Source organism: Ruditapes philippinarum, unplaced genomic scaffold (assembly GCF_026571515.1).
Source record: "Ruditapes philippinarum isolate M1 unplaced genomic scaffold, ASM2657151v2 ctg893_1_1_1_1, whole genome shotgun sequence".
In the NCBI taxonomy this organism is placed as follows: Eukaryota; Metazoa; Mollusca; class Bivalvia; order Venerida; family Veneridae; genus Ruditapes; species Ruditapes philippinarum.
Window position 1 is genome coordinate 263672 of NW_026864801.1, and position 22021 is coordinate 285692.

General features: G+C 33.0%; 1 protein-coding gene across 7 annotated transcripts in view; it reads right to left on the reverse strand.

Moving 5' to 3' along the window:
- Positions 1–2523: 2523 nt before the first annotated feature.
- Positions 2524–22021, reverse strand: part of LOC132726862 (centrosomal protein of 63 kDa-like) — a 30809-nt gene continuing 11311 nt past the window's right edge. For 4 of the 7 annotated variants that reach the window (XM_060712261.1, XM_060712262.1, XM_060712259.1 and 1 more), the window contains 11 exons: positions 21484–21570; positions 20464–20575; positions 20097–20144; positions 18708–18734; positions 15247–15381; positions 14571–14693; positions 13662–13817; positions 6395–6537; positions 5952–6109; positions 5259–5365; positions 2524–4566 (listed from right to left, as the gene is read on the reverse strand). In XM_060712261.1, the coding sequence (XP_060568244.1) occupies positions 4423–4566; positions 5259–5365; positions 5952–6109; positions 6395–6537; positions 13662–13817; positions 14571–14693; positions 15247–15381; positions 18708–18734; positions 20097–20144; positions 20464–20575; positions 21484–21570 (1240 nt within the window). In that variant the 3' untranslated portion in view covers positions 2524–4422. The remainder of the gene's footprint in view (positions 4567–5258; positions 5366–5951; positions 6110–6394; positions 6538–13661; positions 13818–14570; positions 14694–15246; positions 15382–18707; positions 18735–20096; positions 20145–20463; positions 20576–21483; positions 21571–22021) is intronic. The other 3 variants (XM_060712258.1, XM_060712257.1, XM_060712260.1) reach the window with 3 other exon arrangements.

Consider the following 22021-nt stretch of genomic DNA (forward strand, 5'->3'; position numbering starts at 1 on the left):
AAAATCTTGAAAGTCTGTTGGCCCCGAGTGATACAATACAAACGCATTTGTATTTAAAGTACATGTACATCTTAATGATCAACATATTTTCACGCTGATAAAAATATTTTTTCAAAAATATCTTCTGTAGGCCCAAGTAATAGGTTACAATGCATTTTTTTTAAAAGTGCATGTTGATCTATATGACATTTATAATTTCATGCTGACTAACATATTTTGCAAAAAAAATCTTCTGTAAGTTCTGTAGGTTCAAGTGATGAGTACCTCTGTACTTTAAGTACAAGTTGATCTTGTACATGAGTTTTATAATGAATTCTATGGCAAGAAATTGCTAAAAACCAGTACAGAGCCTGGGAACCAGTACAGAGCCAGGGAACCAGTACAGCACCAGACTTATGCCCACATCCACAAGATCTGGTTTTACTTAAAACTGTCAGCTAATATATTACACAGTAATAATGTACTAACGTATCATAACTAATCATATTAACAAGATATCTTTATACTATGTTTGCATCTATTGAAATTATAAATTCAGCTTTTACAGTTAACTGTATTATTACAGACATTTGTCGTTATATCTATCTTAATTTACATTTCTGTTCACAAAATTAGCAAAACATGATTGTTTATAAAGATAAACATGTCATTCTAGTCAGTAAAAAGTTATATACTCTTTTTCTAATTCCTAAATCTAAACTAACTAAATACATGTCTTAGTAAACAACTAAATGAAGTAATGAATACAAAAACTTATGACATGAAATGAAATAAACCCTGTTAGTAAAATATCATTATAAAAAGAAAATCTGATTCACATAAAAACAAATATAAATGGCTGTTAAAGGATGTTCTAACCTTTGTCCATGAAACATAATGGCTTTTAGAATAAATTTTGATACAAGACACTTTATTAAGATATCAAGTTGAAGTACATTATTTTTGGCATATGACAACATATCAAAGCTAGGCCAGCCTTCATATCCATCAAGACTAATGTTGACAGCTGAATTTCAGTAAATGAATTTTTTCATTTTCAAAATCTGTAATATTGACAATTATCTGAATTTTAAACAAAACAATTTACATCAGTGGAGAATGGATAAATTCATAGTTGATACTGTGATGCTCCTTCCTTTTTAAAATTGTATAAAATTTATTATGGGCTATAAAAATGATTCCCTTAAACCATATATTCAAGGATAAAGGTTAGGTCAACCTTTACTTGGTCTGGCATGAATAGGCAAGAAGACCTAACTTGATTTAACACATAGGAAGGTCAGAACTAACTTGGTTCTACGCAAGAAAATGTCAGGAGGGCCTAATTCACCTGGTTCTTCACAAAGAAAAAGGTCTGGAGGTCCTAACTTACTTAGTTCAATACCTGAAAATGGCAGTGATATAACAAACTAACAGTACAAACCAAAAACAATACAATACATGCATGAGGTAAATCAAACAGACACAACATTTGCACCAATACAAGTTTTGATTGTTAAAATAATATCAATGGGTGAAATAATCATTAATGCTTAAAAGGCATGTCTATAAGAAAAAAACTAGTGAAGTATATTTGATCAGACAGTACAAACCCCTCCCCCCCCCACCCAACTCAGATCATTTTTCTCTCTCCAGAAATAGGATATTGAAAATAATTGTCTTGTATTCAAAGTAAAAGAACAAACTTATGAATGATATTTTATAATTACCCATTTTTTTAATCTTAAATTGTATGTGTCAAATGTTTAAGAAAGAAACATTTAAGAAATTTTTTGCAGTCATGAGTATGAAAATCTAATTACATTGCTCTGGTTGTAACAAACACAAAATGCTTGGAATTATGGACATAATCTGCACATAATCTGGGTTTAACCTTGGTATAATCTGAATTCAACCTAAACATAATATGGGTTTAACCTGGGCATTATCTAGATTCAACTTGGACACAATTTAGGTTTTCCCTGCACATAATCTGGGTTTAACCATGAAAACATGGCCATTATTGACATAATTATACAACTTTTTGCTATTTAGCTATCAGTTAACTCATAATCTAAGTAATTATAACAAGTTATTAGAAATGATGTTGATGACATTTTGATTGACAGAACACATTGCACATTACATTGTAAATGCTATGTAAACAAAAAATGCATAAATATTTCAGTAAAAAAATTAAGTTAACTGAAAGTATATAAACATCAAGACAATTTTAAAAATCTCTACAGGGAAGTGTGCATACATGTATATTCATATTGAAAAAATTTTGATATGTTCTTTTCAGTGTTTTTTCCCTTTTTTTTCCAAAAAAATTTTTGAAATTTTAGTTTTGGGGTTCAGAAACAAATTTTGTTTTTTTAAAAAAAAAAAAGGAATAACCCTTAAAAAAATTAACCTAAAGGGAAAAAGCTTTTTTTTTTTGGTTTAAAAAGGGGGCTTTTTTTTAGCTGTTCTTTGGGCCCCTTTCCCTTTCAACCCAAAAGGGGAAAAATCTTTGGGTTTCCCCCCCAAAAACGGGCCCTAGTGGGGTCAAAAACATGATTGCTCATATGACACCAGTACTGGTTGGCTCCAGGAAGCAAACTCGAAAATGATCAATATATGTTGCAAAACCTTGTTTTGCAATCAAGCTAAAATAAATATGTTTAAAGTTAAACCTTTAACCTGCTTGAAATGAAAGTGATCAACCTTTGCCACCAGTATAAAGCCAGGACAGTCTGTACCTCCCATACAGTCTGTCCAGGCTCTATATTGTTGGCTGGCTAATAACTACTTCATCTTGATATCCCCAAATTGGGAATGTACAGTTCCATAAATGGAAGCTGGACAAGTCCATTTAAGAAATTAAAGGTTAAGTAAAAAAAAATATGGTTATCACAACACGCAGGTACTTGTTTTATGATCATTATGTATTACTGAAGGTTTTATAATATGTTCAACTATCAAAAAAAAATCTTCAGCACAAAAAAAATGCTTAATAAACAAAAATTTACAATCCATGAAATAAAAAATAGCACAATTCAATAAAAGAAGAGACAAATCAAGGATTGATTGCAAAACTGTTGTAAGTCCTTATTTATTCCATATAAGTTACTACAGTTTTGCAGTCAACAGTTAAATTGCTGTATGAACAATTCATTGAAACGGTCTCCATTCCGATTGTCATTATACAGTATTTCTAGTTCCTAATTATCGTATATATCAAGCTCAAAATATTCTAAACATCATCGATCTCTTTATAAAACAGTTGTAACTTTTAACAGTAATAACTATTTGACCAAGAAAAACAATTAAATTTCATAAACATATGCGAAAGTTTATATCCAATAAAATTTTTTTTTGTTTTTTTTTGTGTCACCTATACGGAGTAGTGGCGACATATAGGGATCACGTTTCTGTCGTCTGTCTGTCCGTCCGTCACAAAACTTGTCCAGACTACTCCTCATAAACTACTTGTGCAATTTCATCCAAACTTTACAGGAATGATCAGTACCAAGTCTAGTTGTGCATATTGTCAGCATTTTCCGGTTCAATGATTTTTGTAAGAGTTATGGCCCTTTAATAATTTTTATTTTTAAAGTTTGTCCTGACTACTTCTCTTATACCACTAATGCAATTTCAATGAAACTTTACAGGATTGATCTGTAGCTCAAGTCCTTGCGCATATTGCACGGGTTTTCCGGTTAATTGATTTTTGGCTAAGTTATGGCCCTTTGATAAAAAGGTTGTTTTTTTCTGTGTGTTGCCAGATACACAAAAGCTTGTCCGGACTACTCCTCATGAACTACTGGTGCAATTTTATCCAAACTTTACAGGAATGATCAGTAACAAGTCTAGTTGTGCACTGTCTGTCTGTCCGTCTGTCACAAAACTTGTCCCCACTACTCCTCATAAACTACTGGGGCAATTTCATCCTAACTTTACAGGAATTCATGTCGCCACTACTCCGATCACTTCTCCGTCTGTCACAAAACTTGTCCCAACATGAAATTGGCCATCATGAGGCGACACATGTGATCACTGATCGCTCTTGTTTTCATTTAGGGTACTGAATCTGTTAAACTGACACAAAAGCTTGAAGTGACATGCTATATGAAAGAGACTAAAATATTTCCTTACATATTTATCTATCTTCTGATTTTATAAGGTTTAGATTTTATAAGGATATAACATAACCTGCCCGCTTTTAGTCGCTTTATCATAAGTTTACAATCATCACTCTTTCAGTTTAGGTAATTTGGTATAACTTTTATAAAAAATAAACATTTATTGTTCTGACAACCCCAGTAGCATTTAATCTTCTAAAACATAATACCTTTTTGTTTTTACAACAATGAGTAACTGAAAAAATACCAGTGTATAATATAAACTATCACAGAATTTGTTCACTCTATAAATAAAACTACAGTAACAATAATCATGCTATCGTTTGTGTTTTTTAATGGCTGTTTCGGAGTTAGATTTCAGAGATTCTATATGGCTATCTATAATACTCTCAAGCTGTCGCGTACGTTCCTGCTCCTGTACGAGAAATTTCTCCGACGCCGATTCCCCAATAGCTGGCATCTGAAACATAATTAAACATGTTTTAACTGATAATCTACTTGGATCAAAAGCAATTCCCACAAAATTATACGGTTAGGCCAGCCTGCACATCCGTGCAATGTGACCAGGCTTTCTACTGCTGGTAGCTCAATTTTTGTTTACTGGTATCAATATCTCTTTAAATCTTGAATGAAATGCTCCAAGTATGTAAAAACAGAGCAAATTCATTAAAAAAATTCAGTGGGTTACATTTCAACTTCTACACATTCCATTCAAACATAGGTAATGTAAAATGGTGAGTTTCAGCTTATGTGATAAAGAAAATTACAGGTGCTTTTCTGTGCAGTATTTCAGGCTTCCAGAGCAGGCTAAGTAATAACATTTGTACAACCATCAATCTTCCTTAACACTCATTTTTGGCTTCACAGTTATCCCTTTATTAACTAAGATCTTTTAGAATGTTTAAGTCATAGGTCCAAAACAGTGAATCACAATTAACATCTAGAAGATATACTCGGGGTTCAAGTAAATACCTTTTATGTTTAAAGAAATTTGAATATATACTTAAACCCTTCCGTAGATTTAACATTAAGGCGTATGCCAACACACAGGTGAATAGGATAGCCTATTAAATAACTATTAAATATTCTGAAAGGGTGAGCTAAAAATCATTCAAGACAAATTTCTTACTGTTAGATGGATAAAATCATTACCTCATACATAAGTTCATTTTCAGAATCAGCAAGAGACATGTCTTCATTTATATACATAACACCGTCGTCATCTTCTTCTATCACAATGTTATCTCGTCGAAATGAAGCTGTAATGAAAACAAACACTGCATGTCGTTGTTTCAAACAAAGTATTAATCATATCACTTTAAAGTCTTATTTAAAACAACATCCTCGAGAGCTATTTATATCATGTTAGAGACATTCTTTTCTAAAAATAGACGATCGACAACAATTCATCAGTTTTACTAATTTATATATAACTAGCAGACTGGTAGATTTGAGGTATGAAGGTGTTTCCTCATTGTTAATGTATTTTGATGTTGGCAAACTTCACTTTCCAACATAATTCTTTTGATTTAATTATATGAAACGATTTATCTAAAAACAACATATTAATTTTTTAGAAAATCTGAAGGCCACTCTAAAGTATAATGTTTTTACAGCTGTCACACCCGTTAGACTTCAACATAGGCAGAAAAATATGACAATCTAAATTTAAGGTGACGCAATCATCATTTCAACATGCAAAAAGGTTTTTGATAAGGATCTGAGGTTTCAGATCATAGTCAGCAATCTTTAACATTCAGCTATACAGGTTCTGAACCCATAAGTGTCTTGTAATATCAAACTGTTTTAAAAAAAAAAGAAAAAAAAACAATGTTTATTACGTACAGCCAGCTCTTCTTTCATTTTCAAGATCATCTTCTAGGCGTGTCTTCTGTCTCCGTAGCAACTGTAACTGCTCCTCGTAACGATTTATAGTTGAGTCCAGTCTATCCTGTAACATGCTTACCCGTCTATCTGAGTCTTCTTCTATCTCATGTATTCTCCTATAATGTTTATTTAATATTAAAATTACGGAAATCTGACACACAAGTAAATTTAAGAATGTATTAAAAAATTAACTTTATTCAAGCTTATATTCAACAACTAAATAGGGAGAGCATCAGATTAGTAATCAAGGGGTCGTTAGTTTGATCCTATGATTGTACATGTATCATAATATATTCCTAGGGTGATTTTACCATACAAATATTCACAATATTTTCATGTATAAAGCAAAGAAAGTTTTCAATCCATTATAAGAAATGCATCAAATCACTTTATAAACTTACCTTTGTTCTCGGGTCATCTCCTCAGCATGTGATAGTTCAGTTTCGTGTACTGTACGTTGTAACTGCTGGTCGTACTGGTCCTCCATGGTGGAGACATCTTGTTGTAATATGCTGACCTCGTCCTTCAGTGACCTATTCTCCTTCTGTCGAGACAAAATATCACAGTACGGTAATACTGTCATACTAAATAAAATTTTATTAACCTGTACAGTACTGAATTCATGTAATAGTCTTACCCTACTAAATTCATGTATCATAACCCAAGTTAATTTTTTCCCCTTTGGTTGGATTTTATGTCACACCAACAAAGTAAAGGTCATATGGCAACTTTCCAGCTTTATTGAAGGAAGACCTCAGGGGGCCGTTTTATCAACGTGTCGTAGTCTACGACAATTTTTTGTCGGTGCCGTACGTCTGCGACAACGTCGTACGACCGTTTTATGAAACGTGTCGCAGACGTTGTGTTTCTGCGACGTCGCAGCCTTTGTCGTAGACAATAATTCTTGCGAGACACAGTCTAGCCAGTGCGCGTTTTGACGTCACATATGAAATCAAAGTACTTAAAGTACTGATGGAATTTACATGACTATTATCAAACGGATAAATTTACATGATTATTAGAAAATGGATAAATATTTTTTAATGTCATTAAAAGAACAAATTTAGTGAGAAATACAGCATATATTTTCTGCACTCGATTCAACCCTTAAAATACTAAATCACGCTACGGTTCCACCATTAATGCCGGGTCTGTACTGAATGCTAAAGGCACATTATGTCTCAGTCTAATCAAGTTTCTGAACACGGGTTTTATAACCTTTAAAATAACTTTTTCAAAGCATGCAGCCGCTTATGACTTGAAGCGGTGAATGTAAAATTATTAACCAAAAATGTCAACAAAGTAGTATTTGACTTTTATACAAAATACTATATAACTATCACAACTAAATTGCCAAAAATTAACAGACGCAAAAGATGGAAACGACCGATCAGCCACTTTTGGAAATTAAAACAGAAAACTAAAAATCAAAAGCATTTTTAAGAAACGCCAAAAAGTATGTTAATAGTACTTAAATAGTAAATTAAAATTTAAATAGCACCGGGCTTTTCAAGTGTATCGTGTGGCGATCAATCGGAATGTCACGGCTATTATCTATAATAACATCGGAGTTAATACGGATTGAAAGTAGTTACACCACGTAAGGAATACGCACATTTCAACTGATTTTAACGAGATAAGGTGCAGAGTACCCGTGACTATATAAGCTACCCACAGTATATAAAAACTAAAAAAATAATAACCTGAAAGCATTCGAGTATAGCCATTTTAAATAGTATTTCCGAGAAATACGGTACAGACTCGAATATATGAACAAGCGAATAACTAGTCCCTTGTTTTTCTAGTTGTTTGAAACAAAAAATATAATATACATCATTACATGTATAGTATAGATATACCATTGCCAATGCATCGAAATAATAAATTGCTGTTTTGATTTTTTTGTTTATTTCGTTTTTAATTGAAACGGAACACGCTGTTTTGTATTCTGTTCCTATTTGCAATCTTAATGAAATATTTCTATTTAAGTATCATGTATATTTATTTGTTAGTGTTTTTTCAGAATTATATTAATTGTTTAAAGGTATTTATACATATATTTCATGTAGTATTCTAAAAAATCCCCTACTCCCGGCATTGTAAATACAGTTCGGGTACTATATTTTTTCAAGTCTTAAAAAGAATTGAAATACATAACTGGAGAGGTCACGAGACCTCTTCACAGTGTTCAGACCTATTGCTGGCGGCATCCATTTTTGCGTATCTGATTGTAGTGAATGAATCTCATTAGGAGCAGTCTACAAAAATGGTTTTGCGCATGCTCCGTTTCAAAATTCGACTTAACTTTAACGAAAAATAAACATCGAAGTAAACAAATCGGTACGTAGAAAAACGGAAAATTTCATTTACGTCACTTAAAGCTACGTGGATGTGTCATTCCGTTTTAATCTTTTTAATTGTATAAATCAATTACCGTATTGTTTTCTGAATAGCGTTTTACTATTTCATATTCCGATAAATAGTAACAGTGAACATAACAGGTACAATATCATCATTCAATATGACCAAGAGAATCGTGTACCGAAATTTTGCTGCTCCTTAAACTTTTGAATATGTACGACTTAATAACGCAACGGAGATTTTTTTTTGCGCAAATGGCACAAATTTTACTCAAGATTTTCCTCAAATATCAATTGTGGTTGGAGGCATGCAGCTTTATATACTGTTTATTCCAATCAAATGATATAAACATTTTTATGTAAATTATGGGACTTAAAATTGATTAACATACTTTATGCCCGTTTTGGAAAATGTAGAGGAAATGTTTCCGTATACTACGGAATGCCGTTAGGGCCATTGCCTATGGATGTGTTGATCTGAAACGCGATAGTCGATAGTACGATGGTGAAAACGCGAAATCACGAAACTACGATGGTGAAAATGCGAAAGCATGATGATGAAAACGCGAAAGAACGATGATGAAAACGCGACAGTACGATACTACGATGATGAAAGCGCGATAAACTATCGTGTTTTCACCATCGTACTGTCGCGTTTTCACCATCGTATTTTCGTGATTTCGCGTTTTCATCATCGTACTGTCGTGTTTTCATCATCGTACTATCGCGTTTTCACCATCGTACTATCGTGTTTTCACCATCGTACTATCGCGTTTTCATCATCGTACTGTCGTGTTTTCATCATCGTACTATCGCGTTTTCACCATCGTACTGTTGTGATTTCATCATCGTACTATCGCGTTTTCATCATCGTACTATCGCGTTTTCACCATCGTAGTTTCGGGATTTCGTGTTTTCACCATCGTACTATCGACTATCGCGTTTCAGATTAACACATTCATAGGCGATGGCCCTAACGGCATTCCGGAATACTCGACAGTACGATGATGAAAACGCGAAATCACGAAACTACGATGGTGAAAACGCGACAGTACGATGGTGAAAACACGATAGTTTATCGCGCTTTCATCATCGTAGTATCGTACTGTCGCGATTTCATCATCGTACTATCGCGTTTTCATCATCGTGCTTTCGCGTTTTCACCATCGTAGTTTCGTGATTTCGCGTTTTCACCATCGTACTATCGACTATCGCTTTTTAGATCAACACATTCATAGGCGTCGGCCCTAACGGCATTCCGTAGTATACTAACCAAAACATTAACCGAAAATGTGCTTATTGAATTTTACAAGACACTTTTATTTTTGATACTACTTTTAATATAAATATATACATGTGTTTATCATTTATTTTAAATTTTGTTTGATGGCATAACACAAATTATTTTCTTTGTAGAAAAAGTATCGCTTAAAGTATCTCCGGCATATAATCTTTCAAAACATTTTTAAACAAGAGCTGTCGGTAGGACAGCATGCTCGACTATTCTTAGTGCTTGATAGTAAAAAAAATGCCTGATACAGTTACCTCCTCCTGTTTACAGGTTGGGGACATGATGGTGAACAAGTGTGCAAAGTTTCAAAGCCATATGTCAATGGCTTTTGAAAATATTTGAACTATTACAAAAACTTTAACGTAAATTCTAAGTCGAAAAAGGGGCATAATTCTGTCAAAATGCTTGATAGAGTTACCTCCTCCTGTTTACAGGTTGGGGTCATGATGTTGAACAAGTGTGCAAAGTTTCAAAGCCATATGTCAATGGACTTTGAAAATATTTGAACTATTACAAAAACTTTAACGTAAATTCTAAGTCGAAAAAGGGGCATAATTCTGTCAAAATGCTTAATAGAGTTACCTCCTGCTGTCTACAGGGTGGGGTCATGATGTTGAACAAGTGTGCAAAGTTTCAAAGCCATATGTCTATGGACTTTGAAAATATTTGAACTATTACAAAAACTTTAACGTAAATTCTAAGTCGAAAAAAGGGGCATAATTCTGTCAAAATGCTTGATAGAGTTACCTCCTCCTGTCTACAGGTTGGGGTCATGATGGTGAACAAGTGTGCAAAGTTTCAAAGCCATATGTCAATGGACTTTGAAAATATTTGAACTATTACAAAAACTTTAACGTAAATTCTAAGTCGAAAAAGGGGCATAATTCTGTCAAAATACTTGATAGAGTTACCTCCTCCTGTCTACAGGTTGGGGTCATGATGGTGAACAAGTGTGCAAAGTTTCAAAGCCATATGTCAATGGACTTTGAAAATATTTGAACTATTACAAAAACTTTAACGTAAATTCTAAGTCGAAAAAGGGGCATAATTCTGTCAAAATGCTTGATAGAGTTACCTCCTCCTGTCTACAGGTTGGGGTCATGATGGTGAACAAGTGTGCAAAGTTTCAAAGCCATATGTCAATGGACTTTGAAAATATTTGAACTATTACAAAAACTTTAACATAAGTGGTTACGCCGACGCCGACGCCGACGCTCGGGTGACTGCAATAGCTCTACTTATTCTTATCGAATAGTCGAGCTAAAAATGAAGTGTAAAACAAACTTTCATTATGACACTATATAATAATAAAGTCTATTTTGTTAAATAATTGTAATTAATAACCATTCATTGTGTCTTTTATGCAAAAAATATCCCCAAATATTTTCGAATTACACAAATCTCTCACAGCAGCAAAAAGACCTCACGCATGCTTCTTTTTAAAGAAGCAAACTTGTCATGCAGTTTTTGCAGACTTACATTTTTGTTTTGCCTGTATTTCTAAAGAAAGTAGTTGTGAATGTGAAAGTATTAAAATTGTTACTGTAGCAAAATTTTGACTTTCATACAAATTACTAAATCATTAACACCGTTCTTGATTGGCAAAAATTAACAGAAGCAAACGTTAGTTCAGGTTAATGATAATGGAAATAAAAATAATAAAGAAAAATAAAAATAAAAAAATATAAATAAAAAGCTTTACAAAATAAAAGCATTTCTAGGGCTTTATGGGCCTTTATGAAAGGATTTTTGCGCGTTAGAAACAATTGTAGCTGCTTTTTTTAGAAACGCCAAAATTGTGTTTAAAGTACTAGCTATCATGATAAAACCAATGATTTGTACATATGATTTACTTAAATGGCACCCAATGTACTTTTTTGTAGTATGAAGTGTGGCGCACATTTTTACCCATTTTCCGAGGAATTCAGTACACACAAGATTTCAAACTAGTTCTGTTCCTTCTCGTTGTTTGAAATAAATATATATATTTAATCTTATAGATTTACCATTGCTAAAGTATTGAAATAATAAATTGATGTTTTGACATATTTTCGTAAAGTTATATTAAGCGCACTGCTTTTAAGTTGAAACGCCCCACGCTGTTTTTGTTGTAATTTATATGCAATAATTCACTTTTTTGTTGTTGTTTTAGTTATTGCGTTTTTTTTACGGAAAGCGGATTAATTTTTCTCATAGATTAGCCTGGGTTCCAATCTGTCGATTTTTTATGTGCTTCTTGTCGGCAAATTGACATAATTGAGCCGCGTCATGACAAAACCAACATAGTGAGATTGCGACCAGCATGGCTCCTGACCAGCCTGCACCTCCGCGCAGTCTGATCATGATCCATGCTGTTCGCTTACAAACCATATAACAAGTAGAGAAACTGAGAGCGAACAACATGGATCCTGATCAGACTACGCGATTGCGCAGGCTGGTTTGGATCCATGCTGGTCGCAAAACCCATTATGTTGGTTTTGTCATGACGCGGCTCATATATTGATACTATCAAAACAGTATTAAATAGCGCGTAAGTTATGAATAAGCAAAAAATATATCAACGCATGAATCACAGGCTACTCATACATATATATACGTATATATCATGTAGTTGTAGTATACTAAATAACTCCCCTTCCGGAATTGCAATTTACGTAGTTACAGTTCGGATTCTAGATTTTTTTTAAAGATTTAAAATGAATAATTAATACACCATGCAAATTGTGCAGACTGTGCAGACTGAATTATTATATGTACACTGTATATTGCAGTTTATCATAAAATTTGATAATTTAAACATTAGTGCTTTTCATCCACGGTAACTTTTAGTTAATGTCGCCTTGTCTTGTTGATCTTTTTTATATTCTATTGACTATTTTTTTTCTCTTTTTAAAATTGTTTTTCCGGAGTCATGACCACGGTAACTTTCCTGTGTCCTTTATTTTATACCATATGGGTTTCTTCAAAGAAATATCTAAATTTATGTAAAATCTAGTTAAAATATTATGATTTTTCCAATATTAATGTGAAATAAAAAAGAGTTAATTCATGTTTTATTCTATTTTCCGAAGACATCTTTGGAATATTATAAATAGAATAGAGTATGGCCGTAAAGGCATATTTGCTCCAAACGAACGATATTTTAGACATTTTTATAGGGTATAAGATTAGTATATTCTGTCTCTTTCTTATACTAAGAGCGCATGTATAAAGTCCCTTTATAAACGATTGACATTAAAAGAAAACAAATTGAAATATGTTGTTTGTTTTTTTTTTATTCTGAAAAAGTTATTTTATAAAAATTAATGTGCTGAGCATGTATACATGTAAACAGTGATCGCCAGTCTTGACGTTACAGTTACGTCGTACGACAGCCCTAACCCTGTCGTAGAGCTGCGACATTTTTTACGACGTCGTAGGCTACGACAAACGTTAATAAAACGGTCTTAACGTTCTGCGACATGTCTGCGACAAAAAACTAGCCTACGACGTGTCGTAGAGCGTTGATAAAACGGCCCCCAGGTGCCCTTCAATGCATCATTTCAGGCACCTGAATAGAACCACAACATTCCTCAAGCTTACATGGATAGCTTCCTCATATGAATTCAAAGTCTCTGTCAGGATTCAAACCCACAACTGTGAGGGGCAAATGGTTTGAAGTCAACAACCTTTACCACTCGACCACGGATGACTGGTTTTTTCACCAATTATAATACATTTTTTCATCATAACAACAGTCTGTTGAGACAGCAGAGATGTGAAAAATGGCTTGGGTCTATAGTGGTGACATAGGCAATTCAATATTTAAAATTGGTCTTCTAGTTGCAAATGAATTTATCAATGCCTTCTGTGCAGACCAGTTGGCACATTCATGTCATCTGATCCATGGTCTGCACTGTTTGCTTATTAGTCAGCATTTAATTTGAAATTTTCTATAAAAATGATGAATGGGTTTGTATAGACTGAAGAAATGGACGAATCCATTTAAGATTTTTAGTATTGTAAGAGTTAACATACCTCGAGAGCTTTCATTTTACTGTGATACTGGTCTTGTATTTCTCTAAGCTGAGTTTCAGTCTCGGTGTGGTCAAGGTTCACTTGTGTTTGCTGTATAATTGTCTGTCGAAGATGACGATTCTCTAATCTTAGTGCATCTATCTGTGCATTAGCTACCTAAATATACAATAGTTGATATATTGTTAACAGGGCATTAGAGAATAGGCCCTCCTTTCACTTAAATTTAGTGGAAAAAAACATATGATATTTACAAAATGGAATAAATCTTTTTTTTTGAAAATTTCATGATATGAGAGAAAGATGCCTGTAAACACACTAAACTGCCCCATCATTCACTAACGCTGTTTTTCATAATCATTTTAATTCTGCAAAAAAGGAAAGCATTTGAATGCTTTTGACTCAAATAAGGCTAAGCTCCACACAAAAATCAACTTTTTATTCTGGGTTTATTTCTTTATCATCTTCTGACTTTTTTATCTTTTTTTTTCATTTTAAGTGCAAAAGTTGATCTAAGCAGAATTTCGGTTTTCAAGTTTCTATGTTTTTGGACCTCAGTAAAACTGCAGTTGAGCTCCTTTAAGTGAAATGACAAACTTCCAGAATTAACAATAAAGGAAGCTCACAAAGTGTCCCTTTGTGTGATATTCCAGGCAAAAGCAGGCATTTAAGTAGAACCAATGACATTAAATAAGCTAGTTGGACAGTTTATTTACATAAAATAATTTTACAAAACTTCCCTTTAAAACAAACAGTCATGAGGACAATTAAGTGTCTGAATTTAGTTGTTGTTGTTGTGTTTTGCTTTTTTGTTGTTGTTTTTTATGGGTGGGTGGGGGGAATAAAGATCTATTTTAAAACATGGAGAATGTATTGTTATGTCATATACTGATAATACTAGAGTATACAAACCTTAAGTTCAGCATCTCTTTTTTTCACTTCCTCTTCCTCAGTCTTCAGTTTTCTTTCCAGATTACCTGATTTTTCTTTAAGACCCAAGAAGTTATTGGAGTTACCATGTAGCTCTTCTGTAACCTACGAAGATACAAAAATTATTTACAAATTGAAAGAATATCTTGAATATTTGACAATGTTTTTAAAAGGATATAATATTCTGGCAGTAGCAAATGCTGACAGATAGGCCCTAAGTCCCAAATCAGTGACAAGTATGTTTTATCTGATTGAAATGAGCATTTATAATGTCTTAACTCTGGCCTGCACTGATTTATTCAATACTTTTCAATTCCAGTAAAATACTTCTATTTGACAATAGTTGTTTTTGTTTTGTTTTTTTGCTTGATTTTGTTATATTATAAGCCACTTGAAACATTATTTCAGGTACAAGCTGGCACCTGTGTAGAACCACCAACCTTCTGTAAGCTAGCTGAACAGTTTTCTCACATTAAAAGAATTCAAAGTTCCTGGCAGGATTCAAACCTACAGCCTTGAAAAACAAGTGGCTTGAAGTTAACAGCCTTAACCACCCGACCATAGACATCCCTGTACAATAAAGTGATTCATCTGTTAAACTTCACATAAGTACCAGGAATTGAGTAATGCTCAGATAAATAAAGGTATATAAAGTTACCCTGGCAAGTTGATCCTTCATTCCATTCACTTCAGCCTCATGACTTGCACTTAATGAACTTAGCTTTGCCTGTGCCTGAGTCAACTGTGACTTTACTTGAGACAGTTCATCCTCCAACCTCAGGATGTCAGATTTCTGAAATTCAAGAAATACGTAATTACTAATTTAGGATAAACTGTCTTTTTCTTTTAATTTAATCTATTACAATTGATTTTAAACAGTTGGAAGTTAAAATTGAGTAAAACAGTGTGATGAACCTTAAATTTATGTTAAAAAGGTCATAATCTCAAATCAAGTGGTAGCTTGAAAAAGTGTGTGAAATTTAAACTGATTTGCTTCAGTAGTTTTGGAGATACCAACTTGCAGACAAAAAATAAACCTAAGCATGATGCTGATGCCAACTTTAGGGTGAGTACAACAGCTGTCCCTATTGTTTGAATAGTCAAGCTAAAAATGAGAAAATAAAGGCATTAAGTCTGGTATTTTTTAGTTAAGCTGGGTGACTTCCTCACACAACAAGTTAATTATATATGCCATCCCTCATAAACTTGGAACCAAATAAAAGAGACAGCATGTTTTTCAAGGTCAGAAACCATACCAACTAGGCCTTAGACTAGGCCTTAATTTAAAGCCTCTAGTCTAGGTTGTTTCCGTAAGGATAAACAAAATTATGCAAAAAGGGAAGCCAAAATCTCACTTATTTTTTTTTTAATTATTGATGAAAACGGATATCACAAACATAGCATTTTTGAAGACAATTAAATATTAACTTTTTTAACAATTCATATTTGTATGGGTTAATAAGGAAATCATTTTCAGAAATATATTGCATATAATTTGCATTGACAAGAAAAGAATGCATGCATATACCTGCCTTCATGCAAAAAATACTCCATAAATTATCATTAGTTCATCTTCATAAAAGTATGTTTAATTTATATTCACATTTACTTCAATCAATACTAAAACTCACTGCCATCTATATTCACACTTATTTCCATCTATACTATAACTTATTTCTATCTTTATTCACACTAAAGTGACTTATATTTCCATGACTATCTATACTTAAGTTTATTTCTAACTTTATTCACACGTTATTCCATCAATACTAAAACTTATTTCTATCTTTATTCACACTTATTTCCATCAATACTGAAACTGATTGCAATCTATATTCACACTTATTTCCATCTACACACACTAATACATATAAGTTTTCTTTTAACTTCTTACTCTGCAAGAAAAAAGTTATTTTTATAACATAATATTTCTATAAGATCACAAGCATGTTAGGCATGCTCAAAACTGAAAGCTTGTCCTGGTGAAGTCCTGGTAATATTGAAGCCTGCAATACTGGTTGCAATGATTTAACCATTCTGTAATACTAGGGGTTCCAGGGGGGGGGGGGGTGACATGACAAAGAGACCTGGCTTGTAACATTTCATATAGTAACAACACTGTACATGCATGTACTAACTTTCAGAGTTTTACAACTGGAGAAAAGATACAAGATGCTTTCGAATGTAGTAATATATGTCAGGCTAGAGCACGATCATTTCACAATAAAAGCTAGCATAACAGGTATATGTATGCCAAGGAATAATTCACATGGATTATCTGGCATTATATTCCTTATAAATGAATAAAGGATTTACATTTAGCTAACAGACACATGTTTATAAACATAGGTAAAAGCTTTTGAACATGAAGATATTAAGTTGAATAAAGCAACATGTATATCACTAAAATCCATACTTGCAAATTAAAATCGGCACAGAACAAAAATTTTAAATTCTGCAATTTACATTCTGACACATGTCAACAGTCATTACAAATGTTATGCTTATGTTAAGATAATACAAACTTTTTTCCAAGTCATTATATAATATATAGACTCTAAATTGATATAAAAATCTGTTATGAAAATTTTGCTGTCTGGTTGTTTTTACACTGATTTTAACATATTTCTGATCATAACTCGGATCTCATTCATGAGTCGTAAGAGACAAACAACCATTAGACTTAATGTCAAAGATTGTCACTAAAAAATTTCACCTTGCCCAAGCTGATAGCGAACAGCATGGATCCTGATCAGACTGTGCAGATGCGTAGACTGGTCTGGATCCATGCTGGTCGCAAACGCACTATGTTGGTTTTGTCGTGACGCGGCTCATTTAGTGTACTTACATATGAAAAAAAAAGAGAAATATTCATTGTACTTGAGAAAAATTACTATTGTCTAATATGTCGCATAAAATAAATAAGTAAAAAAAATCTTAAAATTGCATCTTTTAAAAAAAATAATCATACAATTATATTATGCCAAAGCCCATAAAAATAAATAGAAACTGTTATTAAAAAATATTATATATAAAAAAAACTGTCACCACAAATTTTTTCCATGTTTATAAATCTATACCTTCAATAAATATAGTTATTTTTGAAGTATAAAATATTTGATATTATCAATTAACACCAGTATAAGCATCAATCCATTCCTATAAATAACATACAATATGCTGCAAGGAGACGTTAACATTACATTTATACCAGCATGTAAAGAATGCTATTAAACTCAATCTCTCCCTCAATGATCATTCAAAACAGCAACAAAAGTGACCCTTACTGAATTCTGAAATTTGAAAATGTCTTCTCATGCACTGTATTTTGAACTGTTCATTGTTTTTGTGGGTTTTTTCTGTTGTTTTTGTTTTGTTTTAGTGGAATTCAGTATAAATGATAATAATAATCAACAGCCAACAGTAAAGAGCCTGATCAGGGTGCCCTGTTGTGAAATGACCTGACCCCTACAATACAGGTGGTAATGCAAAGCCATAATTGTTACTGCTAGTGAACTAAACGTTCAGATTTTGGTTTAAGTCTCAATATGAAAATTCTTTTTCTATTACAAATACTAAGAAGTGCAAATGGGCATTTTTGTTGACAACAAGTAAAGAGGATTCTGTGTCCTGTCTCCCTCTGTCCCAGACCAATGGTGTAGCTGCACTTTGTTTACATTAACTAAAGTTTTAAAGAAACTGTCAAGGGATGTAACTCTAGATATACTAGTTTAAACCTAGTTTAAACCTAAGTGACTGAGCAAAACAATGTTTCTAAATCTAGCTCTCAAATTTTTTTTAATGTTTTATGTATGAACACAAAGGAATACTAATAATCTAAGAAAGACTCAATCTTTTTCAGTATTGATTAGTTCTAGAAACAGAATTGAGAGTGTTATAAGCTTATAGCTTCCTACACAAACTAAAATAATTCTATATAAACTAGATATTTGTCTTCAAAAACCCAAAAAAAGAAAGCTTAATCATCAAGAAAACAAAACTATCAGTAAGAACTAGCTTTTGATCTCCTTCACTGAAGAGAAAGTATTCACTATCGTATGTATTTTGAATTGGCTAGCATCCCTTACATGCGGTTTTATATGAACAAATATTTCATACCATATTTCCTATCTCCACATAGATCGGCTAAAAATCATAGAAAATATGTGCAATCAGTTACTCTCAAATTGCAGTAAGTATTAAATTAAAGATACTTAAAAATGATATCGAGTTTAATGATATTTACTTCGATTATGAAAATCAATTACACATGACTAGACTGGTATATGCATGCATGAAAAACGGTACCAACAAAGTCCTAAAATTCACTTTCAACTTTGACTATACCAATATCATAGATAGTGAAGTTTTGCCAACAAAACAAACTTCTATATAAAGTTGAAAACAAGAATTTGTAACAAAGTTACCAATGTCCCCCACCTCTGGGAAGTTTTATACAAAGCATAAAATTGTGCTATTTCGAAAGATTGAGGTATGGATCTCAGGACTTTTAGTCCAAAATTATGATCAATGCTAGATCTGCAAATGCAACAATAAATTTATTAAAGAAATAAAGTGTAACACGGAATTTAAAAATCTATCATGTTAAGCTTTGACCGCTAAGTGTGACCTTGACCTTGGAGGTAGGGGTACAGGTGTTGTGCATGACATATTGTCTTATTATTGTTACTATTTGTGTCAAGTATTTTCAAAATTCCTTGAAAAGTTATGGACTGGACACAAAATATAACCTAAAACAGACTATGTTAATCTTTGACCTCTAAGTGTGACCTTGACCTTGAAGGTAGGGACACAGGTGTTACGCATGACATATCATCTTATTATAGTGACTATTTGTGCCAAGTATTTTCAAAATCCTTTGATCTATGAAAAAGTTATGGACCGGACACAAAATATACCCTATAACAGACTTTGTTAATCTTTGACCTCTAAGAGTGATGTTGACCTTGGAGGTAGGTGACCGGTTGTTGTGCATGACACATTGTCTAATTATTGTGAACAAATCCCTTCAAAGATAAGAAAGTTATGGACCAGACACGACGTATACCCTAAAATAAATAATGTTGACCTTGAATGAGCAAGTGCTACCTTGACCTTGGAGGTAGGGGTCTGGTTGTTGCGTATGAAACATCACCTTATTATAACAAACATTTGTGCCAAGTTATTTCAAATTCCTTTGATAAATGATAAAGTTATGGACTGGACATGAAAGTGTGACGGACAGACATCCACCAGAAATGGAATAAGGGGCCAATTCTGTTGTTATTTTCCTTTGTTTAATAGAGGGCGTATGGCCCCTTACTCTATTGTTTCGGAATGAACTCTATTGTTCTCTTTTGTTCTGTTTACAGTTAGATGGCCCCCTATCCAGACAGACGGAGCCTATTGCTATATCCCCTTTTTCTTCAAAAAGGCGGGGACAATAAGATAAGTAAAATAAAAAGAAAATTAAAATAATGAACAGTTAAAAAACAACTAAATACTTACAATGCACCTGGTATATTGTCTGGTGGATGCCTCATATGACAGAATTTCCTATGTTAATCACAAAATTTCTATTGTGTTATTATTTTAAAGGACCAAAAGATAATTCTCTGCATGTAAGATGTCAGTGTTATGTAACAACAAAGCAGTAACTATATGCCAATGAACACATTTTTTGTGAAGCATATTGGTACACCTGCTAAATTTGTATATAAATGGATTCGCCCCAGCTTTGAATTTGGAACAGTCCATTCAAAGTTTAAGGGATTGAAGTATAGATATAATACAAAACTTGAGCTGGCAACAGTATAGAGACTGGTCCGTCTACAGTTTGGTTCAGTAGGTAATATTTATCAAGATGTATGGTTACCTTCTGGTCAAGTTTTCTGTTGAGACCATCACAGTCGTCTCTCTTCATGGTCAACTCTTCACTTAACTGGTGATTCTCCTGTGATAACAACTCCTCGTTACGTTTACTTAACCTGTATAATATACATATATATGAGCCGCGCCATGACAAAACCAACATAATGGGTTTGCGACCAGCATGGATCCAGACCAGCCTGCGCATCCGTGCAGTCTGATCAGGATCCATGCTGTTCGCTATCAGTTTCTCTACTTGTAGTAGGGTTGGTAAGCGAACAGCATGGATCCTGATCAGACTGCGTGGATGCGCAGGCTGGTCTGGATCCATGCTGGTCGCAAACCCATTATGTTGGTTTTGTCATGACATGGCTCATATAAACATATATATTCAAGAATCAAATTTTCTCATTAACGTTAATAGCAATTATAAAGATTGTTGACAGGTAATATGGCCCTAATTAAACGGTAGTTTGGAAATATAACCCGAACCGCTAGGCAAGCATTAAATTGCAAACAACCATAAATATACCGTCATATAACCTGTCAGGAATATTTATAACAAATTATAATACAGCAATCGTCCTTTTTTTCTTTTCAGAAAAAAAGTGAGATTTGTTCATAAGTTGACAGCAGCCGTTGATATAAAACTATTATATAAACATCACGATTATGCTATAAAAAGTATACTAAATCTATAGAATAAGTTGAATAATATCATACTATGCAAGCATTTAATGGCACACATCAAAAATAAGAGACATTTATTCATTTTTGCAACCTATAGTGTAATGCTACCCTTAGTATACTTTTAGTCTTTGTTTGTATAATACAAATAATGTCTCGCTCAACTTGCAATATAATAACACCTGTGTAAATTTTAAATGACATTATTACACTTCTGCACCATTGCTTTACGTGATAAAGCTCACATAATTATTCCTAATGAAATTTACTTTAAACAATTGATCAAACAGTCTAAAAAAATGATATAATAAATATATATCAATATGTAACTTTATTCTACCTCGCCTGGTCTTCAGTATCAGTCAGGTTTTTTCGTAACATAGAAATCTGTTCATCTTCAGTGCGAGCTTTTGTATCACTTAAACTCCTGAAATACATGTAAATATAATATATTTCTCAGGACTCATGTAGAGGAAAATAAGGCTATTTAATCATTTAATTAATTATGTGCCAGGCTAAAGGACAAGGGAACATTTTTCAATATCAAACAGTGACACACAAGCAAGATTGACTACAACCAAAAAGAACTCAGATTTTACTCCTTTTTTCATACCAAAAATTTACTACTTTATATACATTTGTAATTAATGAAGACCTTTTCAATGTGTGTCTAAGCATTGTGTCAAGCCTAGGCATAATGTATTATATTACATAGGTATTATGAAAACTAATTGCTTAATATTGTTCTTGTAAAATGAAGTGCTATTCATAGCAAACTTAATACAACCTTGACCTTAAAGGTAGGGGACATGGGTCTTAGACATGCCACAACATCTTGATTTGGGAGAAATTTGTGCCAAGACAAGTTATTTTAAAAT